This window comes from Protopterus annectens, chromosome 6.part1, assembly GCF_019279795.1.
Source record: "Protopterus annectens isolate FY-2018-M chromosome 6.part1, PAN1.0, whole genome shotgun sequence".
NCBI lineage: Eukaryota > Metazoa > Chordata > Ceratodontiformes > Protopteridae > Protopterus > Protopterus annectens.
In genome coordinates this window covers 412135134-412150700 of record NC_056738.1, presented here as the reverse complement: position 1 = coordinate 412150700, position 15567 = coordinate 412135134, and the positions used below count along the sequence as shown (strand labels likewise).

General features: G+C 36.1%; 1 protein-coding gene across 1 annotated transcript in view; it reads left to right on the top strand.

Annotated features, from left to right (window-relative positions):
* The window catches only part of LOC122805304 (transmembrane protease serine 3-like), a 609068-nt gene that overhangs the window by 438161 nt on the left and 155340 nt on the right, over nt 1-15567 (top strand). Inside the window, exon 11 of the mRNA XM_044075392.1 lies at nt 14731-14883. Coding sequence (XP_043931327.1) covers nt 14731-14883 — 153 coding nt within the window. The remainder of the gene's footprint in view (nt 1-14730; nt 14884-15567) is intronic.

Below are 15567 nucleotides of genomic sequence, written 5' to 3'. Positions count from 1 at the left end.
AACAAGGCCGATTACATGGTCAGGAGAGTCTTTCAGTCTAAGGCTACCATAATGCCTTCTTCAGCTATGCCAAAAACCTTAAAGCTAATGCACAGCAGTGTGTTGAATTAGTGGTAAATGGTACTACCTCCACTAAGCAGAGAGACACAGAGAATCTGCTGACTGACAAATTCAGCTCAGACTTCACCCGCCACTCCCCTTATTTCCCCGTGAAATTCCTTCAAGCATATCTCACCTCCCAACTACCAGCAAGGAGCAAGTCTTGATGGTGCTGGCTAAGGTCAAAAGCACTGCCTCAGTGGGCACAGACAGTATTCCACTCGCTTCCTAAATAACTTAAAACATGAATTTTCAGGAACAGTTGAGGCACTTTTCAACTGCAGCCTCAAAACAGATTATGTACCAAGTGACTAGACAGCTGCATTGGTCAATCCTCTTCACAAGTGTGGTCAATCAACCAACCCCAGAAATTAAAAACCCATCAGTTTGGCAAGTCTAATGTGCAAAGCAAGGAAATAATCAACAAGGACATTGGCAACTTAGAGACACTGGACCCATCCCAGTGGCATCATTCTCTTAAAAAAATGTCCAGAGGCATTCAAGCGGTGTTGGTAAATGTGAGATATTCAAGGTTAATGTCAGACTTGTCATTGAATTTAATGTTGTGCCTATTTTGTCTTTCCTATATTGAGCATTCACTTATATCTTGCTATAAACATATGTTTTATTAATTCCTTTGGTTATAGTGACATTTCAGTTATTTACAGATTTATTTTCAGATGGGGCATATGGTTAAGGTTCTTATCTCAGAGACACAAGGTACAGGTTTTGATCCTGACCTCCATTTCCAGTATTCATGGAGTTTGTATGTTCTCTCCTCATCTGTCAGACTGTCGGTGTAGAATTCTTCCTACTTCCAAAATATATAAACAAATTAACATGCTGGGTGCTCCTACCTTAAGGATAGGGGATACTGGGTTCAAACTCAGCCTTCTAATTGATCTTGAGTGGTATATCAGCAGCGTGCCTAAAATGTCATGGGCAGCAGCAAGGACTGTATGTTGTGCTTATCAGAAGGAGGAGTTTTATATAGCAACCTTTTAGGCAACAGCTGTTGAGATAAGTGAAGATGGACTGCAGACTGCATGCTGCATTAGGGCTACCCACTTAGAGGTGCATAAAAATTATTGTAGGGGAATATTCTCATGATTAATGCCATCGCAAATGAGCATGTGTATTTGTTGGTGCTAAGTGGATTAAGGACCTACATACACCAGGAACTCATGTTAATGATATGAGGGCTTTATGTGCTGCTACTGACCAGTGTGTGCCCACCATAAAGCACATTACCCCTGAGTCAATAAGCTAATGGCTGGCCAGTGTCCAGTTAGCCACACTGAGTAAACAGGGATAGCTCGGCAGTTTGAAAGCTGGACACAAAACTAATCAAACTGCCAAAAGTGAACTAAGAATTGCTTCAGTAAATAGAGGTTCATTGAGAGGACACAACTTGGAAGTGGATAATATGAGGAAAAGGAGGAGACATGATCTATTTTATATCCATGAGATGAAGTGGAAAGGCAGTGCAGGAATGTCCCTTGGGTTGGGACATACAGTCTACTACTTGGGGGATGGCAGACTACAAACAGTGTGGGAATTGTGGTGAGAGAATCTTCTGAAGACAGTGAGGAATGTCATCACAATTATTGACAGGCACATAGTAATCAGTGTAAAGATGGGTCAGTATTCATAACTAAAGCTTCTACCCCATTACAGGACAGTGGTGGTGAGAAAAAGAAGGCATTCAGGCAGCAGTAGCAAGACCATCCAGATAAAGCAAGAAAAACTGAGATGGCATTGATAAGGGAGGACCTGAATGCTCATATTGGGACAGACAAAACAGGATATGAGGACTGTCTGGGTTCACTTGGCTGGTCAGAAGGAATAACGAAGAGAAAGAAGCCATTTAAGACTTCTGTATGACCAAAGGTTTATGGTGGACAACACATGGTTCAACAAGAGAAACAATCACAAGGTCATATACATAACACACCAACATGCAACTCAAGTAAAATTCCTCCATTTACAGAAGTGACATTGGCATAAAACCTGAGATTGTAAATCCATCCCCAGTGAAAATGTTGGCCTCCAGCATAAATGAGTGGTGGCCTCCATCAGATATAAACAGTGATCAGAGAAGGCTATAAGGTCAGCAGTGACTTATGTTGAAGACCTGGAAATTAACTGGAGTGAAAGTGCAGATTTCAAAGAAGTAGTCAGGGTCCTATCACCTCAAGAAGAAGAGGAAATCGGTAGAGATGAAGAAGAATGCTAATGTCTCAAATCTGCATATGTGAAGACTTTGAAAAGATATGTGGCCAAACAAGGTATGGAAATAAGGTGCATAATGCTGGTGGTGCAATGCAGATGAAGAAGTGAGAGCTAGAAAAGATACACCAGACTAAGAAGGGACACTGCTTGGCTAGGAAAGAGGAAAAGAGAGCAATCACAGTGCAAAAAACAAGACGTCAGAAAAACTCTACCAGCAAAGTGACTCATCAGATGGTGCAAAGAACCTTTATCAGGTTGCATGGTAACTTCAGAAAGATAAAGAAGACAGTTGCATACCTCCCCCTTTTAGTACAAGAATTCTGAACAAAGCAAAAAGTAATGGATGGACAAATGCTCAAGAATAGGGCAATTTTAAAATATTGCTCTTATAAAGTTAGGCTGATAAAATAACAGATTTTATATTTGTACATATTTTCTGCAGGGATGAAGTCTGAAACTCAAACGTCTGTCTTTATCTAATGACCAGTTCTCAACGATCTCCAGAAGCTACAGAGTTTTGGAGGAACAGCCCAAAGCTATGTGGATGAATGAATGGAATTCAGAACTGAAGATGCAGGAGATGTAGCTGAGTAGAGACAATATAGCTATGATGGCAGGAAGTGGGATAGATAAGAAGATGAAGAAGATGAAAATTAAGATAAAAGGGGAAATGGTGAAATAGGTTAACAACTTCAAGGATCTGGGTGGTGTGGTTCAGAAGAAGGGAAGTTTAGATGAAGAGGTCAAAGATGGAACCAGTGGTGCTACAGCTGAATGACACAGAGTGTCAGGGGTAGTGTGTGACAGAAGAATGCTAAAGAAGCTGAAAGATGAGGTGTGCAAGTGATGAGACCAGAGAGAAGAATGCCAAAGAAGATGTAAAGTAAGGTGTACAACTGGTGAAACTGGTGCCTCTGTATGAAACAGAAACCTAGGAGGTTAAGGTAGAGCAGCTGAGGAAGTGTGAGGAGGTGGAATTGAGTGTAAGAGACAGGAAGTAGGATGTACACCGTGAGACAGATAAAGAAATAAAAGCTAAAACTGCCCCACTTCGAAATTCACAGAGAACAGATTATAGTCGTTTGGTCACATGTGCAGGAAAATAGAGGATTTGGGAGTGTCACAAAGAAAGCAAGAGGAAATGAGAACTTGCAGATAAAATATATATAGATTGCATGACGGAAGACCTACAATAATTAGCCATGACTGTTGAAGTAGGTATGAAAGTTTCACTGAATCAACAGTGAGGGTGACAGTTGACACAATACCTCAACCCCCATGTAGAAAAATGGGAAAAAGGGGGAGTTGATAATGATGATGTCAGAAATTTACATGGAGTGTGTTCTCAATATTTCACAGTTTCTTTTTATATATATTTTATTAGCATGATTCCAGCACTCTCTAATTGTATATTCCTTACACCTTTACTGTACATGTGATACTTTTTATATTTTGCTTTACAGTCAAGGTGCTGCAAGCAACTTAAGATTGTGTATAGTATATTCTGCTTCCATTTGCACTTTACGTACATTTTGTTGTAATTATTATAGTATAGTTTCAATATTTTTCCATAGTAATAAACATATATTTAAATCCAGTTGTCTGCACTGCTCTTTTTGATCTGGAAATTTAATACTAGGTATATGAAGCATTTACTCTAGGATTTACAAATGCTGCCACCAGAAGTAAGCCCTTTTCTCTGCTGGAGGTAGCCATTTCCAATTCCAATTCAAAGACAGCCTTACTACAGTGCTTATCTAAAAGAGGTGTAACACTATGGCGGGCTGTCTAGCCTACTACAAATGTAAATAAGGCATTCTGGGGAGAAGCATATGATAATTAGCCATGTGCTCTCCCCTAGAAATGCCTGCTGTGTATCCTTTATGCAGCTGAGTGATTTGTAAAACCACTGCACATATCACTACTAGCAGCTCTGTTAATTAACTTGGCTAAAAGCTTGTATTCATCCTTTACTTTCCATGGGTGAGATTACATTACAGATAAGGGCTAGGGAGTTTAGCAAACAGGTAGTGTGTGTGTGTGTGTGTGTGTGTGTGTGTGTGTGTGTGTGTGTGTGTGTGTGTGTGTGTGTGTGTGTGTGTGTGTGCGTGCGTGCATGTGTGCTTGGCTATGTGTATGTGGACGAATGAATAAGGGGGGAGGTGCCTGAGCCAATATGATGCATGGACTATCGGTAGTGATTACTGCACCAAAATGCTTGTTTATGCTTGTTGTAATCATCAAATGATTCAGAGCTGTGCATATTAGCTAATAATGAGGCCTTTACTCATTGCAACCAATGTGTCTCTGAATCTCTGGTTTCCATGTTTGTGCTAAAAGGCCCTTTTTGCTGCAGCCTTTGTTGTTTGTGGCCAGGACTGTCTTTGAATCCTGTCCCAAGATTTTTAACAACTTTGACTCCTACACTTTGATTTGTGCCATTAACAAGAATTTTTTTCATGTGTAGATTGCAAAGAACCAGTCCATTGTATGCTGCACAAAGGTTGCATATATATTTTTGTGCCTGTAAAGAAGTCTGTTAGGTATTTCATAATGCTAAATGAGGACACGTATCTTCAGTAGTTTTGTTTAACTACTTCAAGTCAAACTTTAGGTGCTACTATATGTAAATTTGCAATTTTCTTTTCTGTTCTTGACTATATTTTTTTCCGTTGATTATTAGGATAATAAGACATAATTGTGTTCCATAATTACCTACTAATTTATACACCTGTCATCAAATCCTGATATAGGATCATCTCAAGTGGATGGATTCTTTTAACATGTATTTTTGCCAGGAAGAACTCCATTGCTATTATTTTAATTATGAATGTTCTATACATGTTTAGTGTTCAAGTATTTATCTACATTTCTGTTTTTCTGTAGAAGGTCATGCTGATTATCATAAAAAAAAATTCAAAAGTAGGGAACAATGAAGTAAACACTGTTGAGTCCACTGGAAATACAAAGTTCATTACAATTGCTTTAGGCATCTAATTAAGTTATTTTTTTTAGTGTAGCATGTTTTGTACTTCTGATCCTTTCTTGGGAATAGAAACTGTCGGATTTGTCGTCGATGAGCTTAGGGTTGTATCAGTGGTTTTGATAAATGTATTATCACCTTCCTTGGGAATAAGAAAGGCTTACTGTGATGTAAAACCCTTTCCTGAGATATTTCTGCAGCACAGGAGGCCTGAATGATTTAGAGTCCACTCAGCTAGTGCATTTTTGCTCTGAAAGTGGTTGTATCATAGATAGTAGTCTCTCTGGTAAAACAGCATGTAAATTTGGGAAGACGGCTAACACAAATTAGGCATGTGCTGAACCCTAAAAATGGTGGGAGGCAGCAGAATAACTTGTCAGAGATACAGAGAGGAAAAAACACATGCCTTCTTTTGAGAGTACACACCCATTCAGTCTTATGGAATGTTCTACACTTGTACCACATTACAGTTAGGTATTACAGAACTGTAGGTGTATGTATTTGTTTGTGTGTATATATGTAGATGTGTATGTATATATGTATGTAGGCATGTATGTAGTATTTGTGTGTGTGTGTGTGTGTGTGTGTGTGTGTGTGTGTGTGTGTGTGTGTGTGTGTGTGTGTGTGTGTGTGCATGTAGGTGTGTGAGTATGTCTGTAGGTTCTTGTTTTTGGCAGCATGGATATGAGTGTATGTTTGTACATGAGTGTCCACATGTGTTTGTTATTGTATCTGCATGATAGGAGGTGCCTGTGCATCTGCGATGCATATTCTAATAGTGAGTACATTGATGTGGTTAGATCTGAAAGTGCAGTGTACAATTCGAGACATGTCAATGACCTGCTGATGAAGTGCTGCTCTTTATCTTGCCTCTGAATTAGAGATTCTCACCCTGGTGCTATTTGGTAGACCCATGCCGACCAACTACCATTGGCTGTAAGAATGTCTCTACATCCCTGGGACTGCCTGGTTTTAATTACTAATGTATATCTACATTCATAGTTTACTTGAATTATTACATTACAGATGGCTGTTTTTATACCAGATCCATCATATTCTATACAAGTTTCTAAAATGCTAATTATTAGAGTAAGACATTAGCTTAGTTTACTGCTGTTATCCAGAAATAATTTGACTATGTTTCTTGGAATGTGAGAGATGTATAGTCTTCTTTTGAATAAGATATTTTTACATTCCTTATACAAGATAACAGCACAGGTTGTTATGATACAGCAGATCCATATGTTTTGTGAGCACTGGTCTAATATACATTTATTATATAGCAAGGAACTAAGTTACCTCTGGAAACAACTTATCACCATAAATAAACTGAAACATCCCCTGTACAAGGCCTGTACTCATACTCAGTAGCAAAAGTGGAACTCCTTACCTCTAACCACCAGAACTATTTCTAACCTACCCACCTTTAAATGCTCCCTCAAAGAATTTTTTACAAAACCTTGGACCTGCTCCTTTGCCAATGCTGGTTGAACTTACTCACTATAGTTCACTCACCTCCTTCAACCTAAATCACACATCAAAACCTTTGCCAACCTCCTACTTCACTCCTTTTTTGTTTTTCCCACTACCTTACCTTATCCACTTCCTCTATGCAGACCTTTCCTCTACCTATTTCTCATTCCTTCATACTGACCTAAGCTATCCTACCCTGCACTCTTCTTATAATCTCCTTCTATCCATCCTTCTTCCTTCTATAACCATAATATGAACACCATCTCTCATACTAAGACATCACTCAATTTCCCCTCACTGTCTCTAATCATGTAATCTCTAGTATCTCTTTAAATATCTTATTAGAATTGTCTCAGGTCTCATTTATCATCTAACAAATAGTATTCAGTAACTATCATGTTTTTCCTCACATACTTTCTTCAACTCATGTTTTTTGTTTTTCATTGCACTCTACAATGAAACACGTTCTATGTTTTTGTCATTACAACATTTTTCACTCTTATGTTTTGTAGTGTAATATGATACTTTGTAATTTAAAATATTTGTAGTTGACGTTTTGTAATGTAATAGGATACTTTGTGATTTAAACCATCTGTACGAGATTTTTCAAATATTGTGATTGTGGAGCTTTTCTCCCTGGGCCTCAGCTGAACTGGGTACTTTCTGGCCAAGTCAGACTTTCCAGGTAAACAAATGTCAAATAAATAAATAAATAAGGTGTTCCTAAAAGTAAAGTTAGAGTAACAATCTTGGTGTAAAGGTCTCAGCATCGTTGAACATGATCTAAATGGTTTATGGTATTATGCTGTCATTGGTTATTTAATAAAGTGATTGCATTAAATATATTTTCCCTTTGTGAAAAACAATTATCATTATTATCAATTACAACCCATAAGTTTAATAACATCGATTTCTTATCTCAGGTAACTGGAACATAGTTCAAAATACTTGGATAAGAAAGTATTAACAAACATATGAATAATTCTAAATGTAATGCTATAAACAAGCTGGGGATGCTTAAGACTTAGTAAAGACCTTCCAGAACAGATTTTCTGATACAGATCAATTTTCCTTTCACTTATTTCCACACATGGTTTACATTTATTTATTTTTTGTTCTTTTTGAACATCTTTGTTAAATTATCCCTTAAAACATAGGCACACAAATGTTAATAAAAAAAACAAATCATATTAATATTTTTTGCATTTATATACATTACACATTACAGATATGTTTGCTTTCTCTATAACAATATTACATAAATTGCTCAATTCCCTCAAACCACACTCTTTCTCCTGAACATTATTCTGCCTGTATTGATCCCACAAATTCCCATTTATTTCTTCATAACTTGCTCCTTCCCTATTCTAAGTATCCTACTTTCATTTTTTTTACAATATTCAGTACTTCAAATACAGTTGGTTTAGATTTTTATTTCCATTTTCTATTAATTGCTTTTTGGCAGCAAATAGAATTAAACTTGGTTTTGAAAGATGGAAGTGCTGACCCAGGAAGTAGTATAACTACAGACATTGTGAAACTTTTCATAAAATATTCAGCTGAAGAGTCAGTCCCTATCATTTGATGATTCAGGTTGCATTTGATATGCATCTAATCAGCCTGATGTTTTACTAAAAGATTTGCACAGCTCCCTATTAAAGGTTAACACTCAAAATGCTGAGTGTCAACATGATGAAAAAAAAGACTGAAAACAGAGGAGAAGAACGAATCTTGGAGATCACTCTTCTCCATAAAACGTCGTTTTGAAGGGGGGGGGGCACCCCCCCAAACTTATGAATGTCTGCGCTTTTATCCATTCAGTCTCCATATTTCTGGACTCACTCTAGCCAGTTCCAATAATTCAAATGGTTACCCATTTACATCCCAATAAAACTGCACTAGTTAGGGGATGACATTTCAATCTGTACTTTGAGATTATATAATAAATAAAGCTATGCTTTATTAAAAATAAACATAAAACAATGAAATGAAGCCTTAAAGTATATTGGTCATGTTCTGAAGCATATGTAAAGAACAACCCTTTGAAGATGGATCTAACATCCTTACCAGATACAGAACAAAATTTTACATTTTTTTGGTGCAGACAGTGCATTGTTTTTACATTTTATTTTGTTGGGAAGGATGCCCCCATGGATTTGTTGCTCTTTGAAATACAAATGCCTGCCATGACATAATGAAAGATCAAACCCACAATGCCTCACTTCCTATATTATTACTATATTACTGCATAGATTGTATTGTCATGCTAAACACATCTGTAGTAGTTTCTAGAAATTCAACTACTTCTTGCAAGTGGCACATCTCACATTGAAAATTAACAGTGATTATGTAGTAGTCAAACCACAATGTAATTTAAATTTTCTCTTCCTCCAAATAGGTAAGTTGTTTCTGCAATGCAGTGCAGTTGTATGTAAACCACTGCCCAATACCTACCCTGACATTATTTTGTGGGTGGGAAAATTCCTGAGTAAACAGTGAAGATACAAATAATCAAACAACACACTACTAACTTAATGTTTGAAGATTCCCTTGCAACTACAAGATGAGGAATTTTGTGGGAAATGACAATATTTGTAAAACAAAGATGCTTCCAAAACTGACCAATATGCTTTAAGGATACTTCTAAGAATATAAAGACTTTATTATTGCTCAATTTTGAAGACTTATTGTGGAAGGAAAATAAAATGACACTGCTACAGATGATGTGAGATTATTGCTTAATGGTCAGCTTTCTCAGATGGATGGAAAGATAGTGAAAGATCACACATAGTTCTCACTCAGCAAGAGTTCAGTGCCTGGGAAAGTTAAGTATCATATAGTGCTTACTGTAACTGATGCAGAATATTCAAATAAGAGTGACATTATTTTTGTGTGTGTGTGTGTGTGTGTGTGTGTGTGTGTGTGTGTGTGCATATTTATATATTTATACACAATTATAACATATATATATATATATATATATATATATATATATACATACATACATATATTTGCAGTATCTTTGCATGAATTTATGAATCATCAAAGTGTAGCCAAGCTACAAACTGATGCTTACTTAAACATGTTAAACTTTTCAGTCATACACTAAAATAGAATCTGATGATGTTAGGAGTTCCACACACAAAACAGGATTTAAATACACTTAAATAAAATGCCTGGCCATGATGATTATATTATTTGATTATATGGCTCCTATGCAATTTATCGAATGTTCATGTGCTCAATAAATTACAATGTGTTTGCTTTGCCAAGCATTCAAACCATCAAACATCTGTGTCACTGAAAGAGGTGGAAGTGTTTGTGCATGTGTTTGTAGAGTTAGGGTTAAGTAAAGGGATACATTTAGAGTTTGTGTGTGTGTGTGTGTGTGTGTGTGTGTGTGTGTGTGTGTGTGTGTGTGTGTGTGTGTGTGTGTGTGTGTGTGTGAATGTTTGTGGTTAGGGTTAGGTTAGGAGACAGTGACTGAGCAAAGTAACATACCATTTCTTAAGGTTCACTGATTGTTTTCTAATCCTCTTGCACTTCATAAACAGTGTCACAAACATTTTAAATGTGTATTAAACGTAAACTATCCCATTCATTTTCATCAGTAGATTTCAGCCATTCCCGTTGCTCTGCATCTGCAGATAATCTGATTCTAGTCACCAGCAGTGTTTTTCTTATTGCACAGTAGACTATCTACGATCACCAAACAGCATTAAGGTTTCTGTGCTCACTCCATCTAATTTACTTTTCACTGTTAAAGGCATTCCACTCCGTTTTAAAACCTTACTTTTAAGTAACATATCCTTTGTTTTTTTTCACTGATTTTAATACCTCACTGATTGTTTTTGAAGATGGCTGCACAGAGGGTCTAGATCAGACCCACTCTGTTCGTCCTCATATCGTGTAAATAAATGAGATTTATTATGCTTTCTGTAATGGCAGTAAAACAAAAAGGATTATGTAAGACTGATCTTAACTTTTCTTACTGTAAATGTTGATTGACCAAAGTAGTTAAGTGATAGTTTATAAGTGATAAGGGACTATGTAGCAAGATACATTTTATCAGTGCAATTGGAAATATTTGATATTTACCCTACTGGTCCAGGTTATATCTCTTGAGCTCTGGGGTTTCACTAGGAAAAAATTAAATGTTTTATTTTCAAGAACTGAAATTGCTGTTATGTGTATGGTTTCCCCTTCTCAAGCTGACTTAAACTGATATACCTTACACTGCTAACAATTAAAATACATGTTTGTGGCATATAGCATGTTTAAAGAGGCAACATACCGGGTTCTCTCAAAGTTTAAGTTTCATTACAGGTTGTGTGACCACTATGCAAATTTTATGCAAATATGAAGCGTTTGTCTGCAATAGAATAAACGAGGAAGACAAAACTGAATTTGGTGTTAAGAGTATAGCGACTTTGTCTTCTGTATGGTGATTGAATTGATGCATTTTATAATGTATGAAATATTTGTTGATTGAGAGTTGTTGATAAGACTTGAAGAGGCCACAAATCTTTTTTCATGCAGCTTATTCCTTTCATGAAGCTTAGACTTTATTCTAGGGGACTGTGTACATTATAATCTTGAAATTATTAGAATGAGATTGGATTTCATGATAAGGTTTGTGTATATTTAGTGTACATTATAGCACTTAAGGAGTATCATTTGGCTTCAGGAAGGCTTATGCAAACTTACTGGCACTCTTTCAGTTTGGGGAGGTGCAAACCCAAGTCAGCTGGAAATTGGAAAGCCTGGCTTCAGCCTGTATGAGATACTGAGAATTGCTGTCCTTTTGATTTTTGAATGAAGTAGTAAAAAGGATGGCCTTTTGGAAATATATCTTGAATACTGTATAACATTTTTGAACTGCTCAGCACAAGACTATGATGTGTTGAGATCAAGTGGTGAATGGGATTAGATTGACAGGCTACTAGTGGCCAAATTTGATTGAAGTATTGTTACATATTATTTGTAAATGATATTTTTATTTCACACAAGGTTACATTTGTAGGAAGGGTGTAGCAGTTTTTGATTTCCTGCATTAAGGTTTCTGTGAAGGCCAGTGTAATATCTTGGTACAGTGGAACTATAAAGTTAAATGAGTATGAACATAATGTCATTTAAATGACCTTACAGTTAATTTCATATCATTATATTTTGTTTATTTTAAGGTTTATGAGATGTGTTGACAGCACAACACACACACACACACACACACACACATATATATATATATATAAAATATATATATATATATATATATATATATATATATATATATATATATATATAATATATATATATATATATATAGTTCCACTTCAAAACATCTAAAACTCATAACATCTAAAATCAAAACATCGAGACCATAACATCTAAAATCCATAACATCTAAATCCCATAACATCAAATTTCATAATATCTAAAACGTATACTATTGAATAGTGTATCATCAAACATGTAAATGTTATAGTTTAATCTGTTAATGTTGTGGTATCACTATGAGATGTTGTAGTTTTTACTTCTATAGTTATTATTTTTATTTTTTATTTTATTTTTATTTTACATTTGTTTACCGGGAGAATCCGACTGGATAAATGTCCATTTTCAGCGGAGCCCCGGGGAGAAAAGCTCCAGAATTTATATATATGCAAAAGGCAAGTATACATATACAAAGTCATTTCACAGATATGGAGACCAAGTACAGAACTTAACATTTTAAAGGTACATAGAGAAAGAAAGAAAAAATATATTAGCTGCAAACTGTAGTAGCAGGATAGGTTAGTTGTATGTCCAGTAATTTCTGCTTGAATTAATGAGAGCATGTTTAATATGCCCATAGATATGTGCAAATTAGCAATGTTGTGTTTGAGTATGATGGTGTAAGAAAGAGGTGGGGTGTACAATGAGTAGTAGAGAGCTTTCAGGAGTATAGTAGGGTTCATGGCAGGTGAGGTTTGTGTACTGAGAATACTAGTACATGCATTAAGTTGGCATGCAGCGATAGAATGAAAAAGACCTGAAGGAGAAGTGGGTGTAGAGGGTCAGCCTGGGGGAAGGCATGGGCATTGTCTATTGATACGTAGGTGTTCCTTTAGTATCTGTTAAAACTTAGTGATAGAATTTGCTAAGGTAATATCAGGGGGCAGTGAGTTCCAGATTTTTCCTATGTAGTTTGGAAATAGGGAGTCTCCTGCTGAGTTGTTGGTTCTGGTGACCTTAATTAAGGTCCTGTCACTAGAATGTAGTTGCCTTGGGTTTTTCTGTATTTTAAATAAATTTGATAGTGTAGGTATTTTGTCTGGATATAGTAGGAGTTTTTTTAGCGAAAACTAGTTGGTGGAAGGTAATGAGATTTCGAAGTTCAGGCCATTTTAGTTGGTTTAGTGAGTGGCAATGATGTGAACGGTAGGGTATTTATATAGTGTAGGAATTTATACTATTTATATAGTGTTTATTTTGCCACTCTGTATGTGTTTTTTAGGCCATACAGGTAAGTGGTATAGACATTATTTGTACATTCTTTATGGTGATCATGATATAGTGGGGGTTAGGAAATTGACTTTTTCCCACTGTACTGCGATCTCGGCATTGGTATATTCAATTTACGGAAGGCGTGTGGGGTGCGGGGAGGCTTGCCCCCCCCATGCAGAAATATAGGAAAAAGTGTGTTTGTTAGTTTGTTGTCATTATGTGTGAAGGGGATATTATTTTCATGTGATTTGTAGTGTTCGATGTTGTGATGCACATTTTAGATGTTATGAAATTTGATGTTATGGATTTTAGATGTTTTGGGTTTTAGATGTTAAGGTTTCGATGTTATGATTTTAGATGTTATGGGTTTTAGATGTTTTGAAGGCGAACCATATATGTGTGTGTGTGTGTGTGTGTGTGTGTGTGTGTGTGTGTGTGTGTGTGTGTGTGTGTGTGTGTGTGTGTGTGTGTGTGTGTGTGTGTGTGCAAAAACTTAAAACTCGCACTAACATCCAACATTTAAAAAAAGGCAAAAGTGTTACTCGTAGGGGTAAAACCCTGACACCCCAACCCCTCATTACTAACTCCAAGACTCCACAACAGTGAAAAAAAGGGAAATATCCCTACCCATGCTTGTGATCTCATATGGCACACATATGGAGCCACAAACCAAAAGCAGTGTAAGTGAATTAGACATATTCAGTTATACTGCTAAAACCAAATGGGAAGCAGCTGGTTATTTCGTCTGCACACTTCGATGTAGTACTCCGGTTTAATGCAGACAAAACAAGGAATACATCATCTGCATCTCAACATAACAAATAGCACCCAAAGAATAAGTGCACCATCTTGGGCTAAAATATGTATACTTGTCTTTTTATTCCTTCTGCTACAGATAATGTAATAAAAGGCATCTGAAAAATTATTAACATGAAATATTTGAATAATGAGGAGTTGCTGAAACAGTTCTGTATCTACTTCTTCAAGCAGAGGAACACAAGAATATTTTAATTTCATATCTCACAGAACATTTTTAATTTTATATCTTGGTATCTTAAAATATATTTGTTAGAATGCTGAACCTAAAGATTTTAATAATGATGCACATCTAAGAGGACATAAATAAACATGCAAATCAAATCTAAGGATGGATAAATTCCAGATAAGTGTAAAGAAAAAAACAATATAAAGTTATTCATATGAGGCTTAGATATGTTCATGTGTGACTGTAAATATAGCATATAGTAAGGTGTATGATCATAAACATGGGATTCTGTGCTAGACTAATTTTTGCATGCATATATTTCTGTATCATATTTACAGCGCAGACCACTTTAGACCACGTGATTAGCTCTTACTCTAAAGTTTTAATGTTTTAGTATTATCTCAAACTATGCTAATTGTGTTATTGTGCAGTCTGAGCTGCCATTTCTCATTTTTTTTCTTCTCAATTTCAGGGAGATAGTGGAGGCCCCCTAGCCTGTGAGGACAATAATGCTTGGAAATTGGTGGGAATAACCAGCTGGGGAATGGGATGTGCAGAAGTAAACAAACCTGGGGTCTATTCAAGGATATCATCATTACTAGACTGGATCTATCAACAAATGGAGGTAACTTATACGTCACTTTCTGCAGGACTAAAAATGTGCTGCATTTGTGTGGAAATATTTATATGAAAATGTATTTATATAGGGATGCTGGCAATGTGATAAAAATGTTCCAACATAAAAATGGCAAGTTCAAAGTTTACGTATCAATCACCATTCATCACATTAAGAATGTATTTTCATGTGATAAAATATGATGTGAGGTAAATTATAATGAAGCTATATAACACATTTGCTCAACATTAGATGAAAACTTTTTTTGTATTCTGTAATATCAGGTGGCTGCTTAACTGAAAAATAAATGGTGTATAACCTTAAAAATGGAAGGACACGTCAGTCTGTATCAGGCATATGACATCACAAATCAGAGAGTGGTAAAGTAATAGCATCTAGGGACACAGTTGCATGAGAAAAAAACACAACATCACCAGGAAGTCTGTCAGCAATATAAAAAAATACAACTCTTTTATCAGGCAAAAGTTGAAATATATGCAAAAGTTTGCTAATGATCTAATACGTGCTGAGTGTCCAAGAAAGGAATCAGGCATAATGTTATTTAAACAGTAGTGTTTTACAAAGGTATGTGTTATTCACAGAAACAGGTTTTAGAAAAGTTGATAAGGCCAATAAGAACTCCTCTAGCCTACATAGTCTGTATATTTCTCCACCATCCGGATAAGCTACACA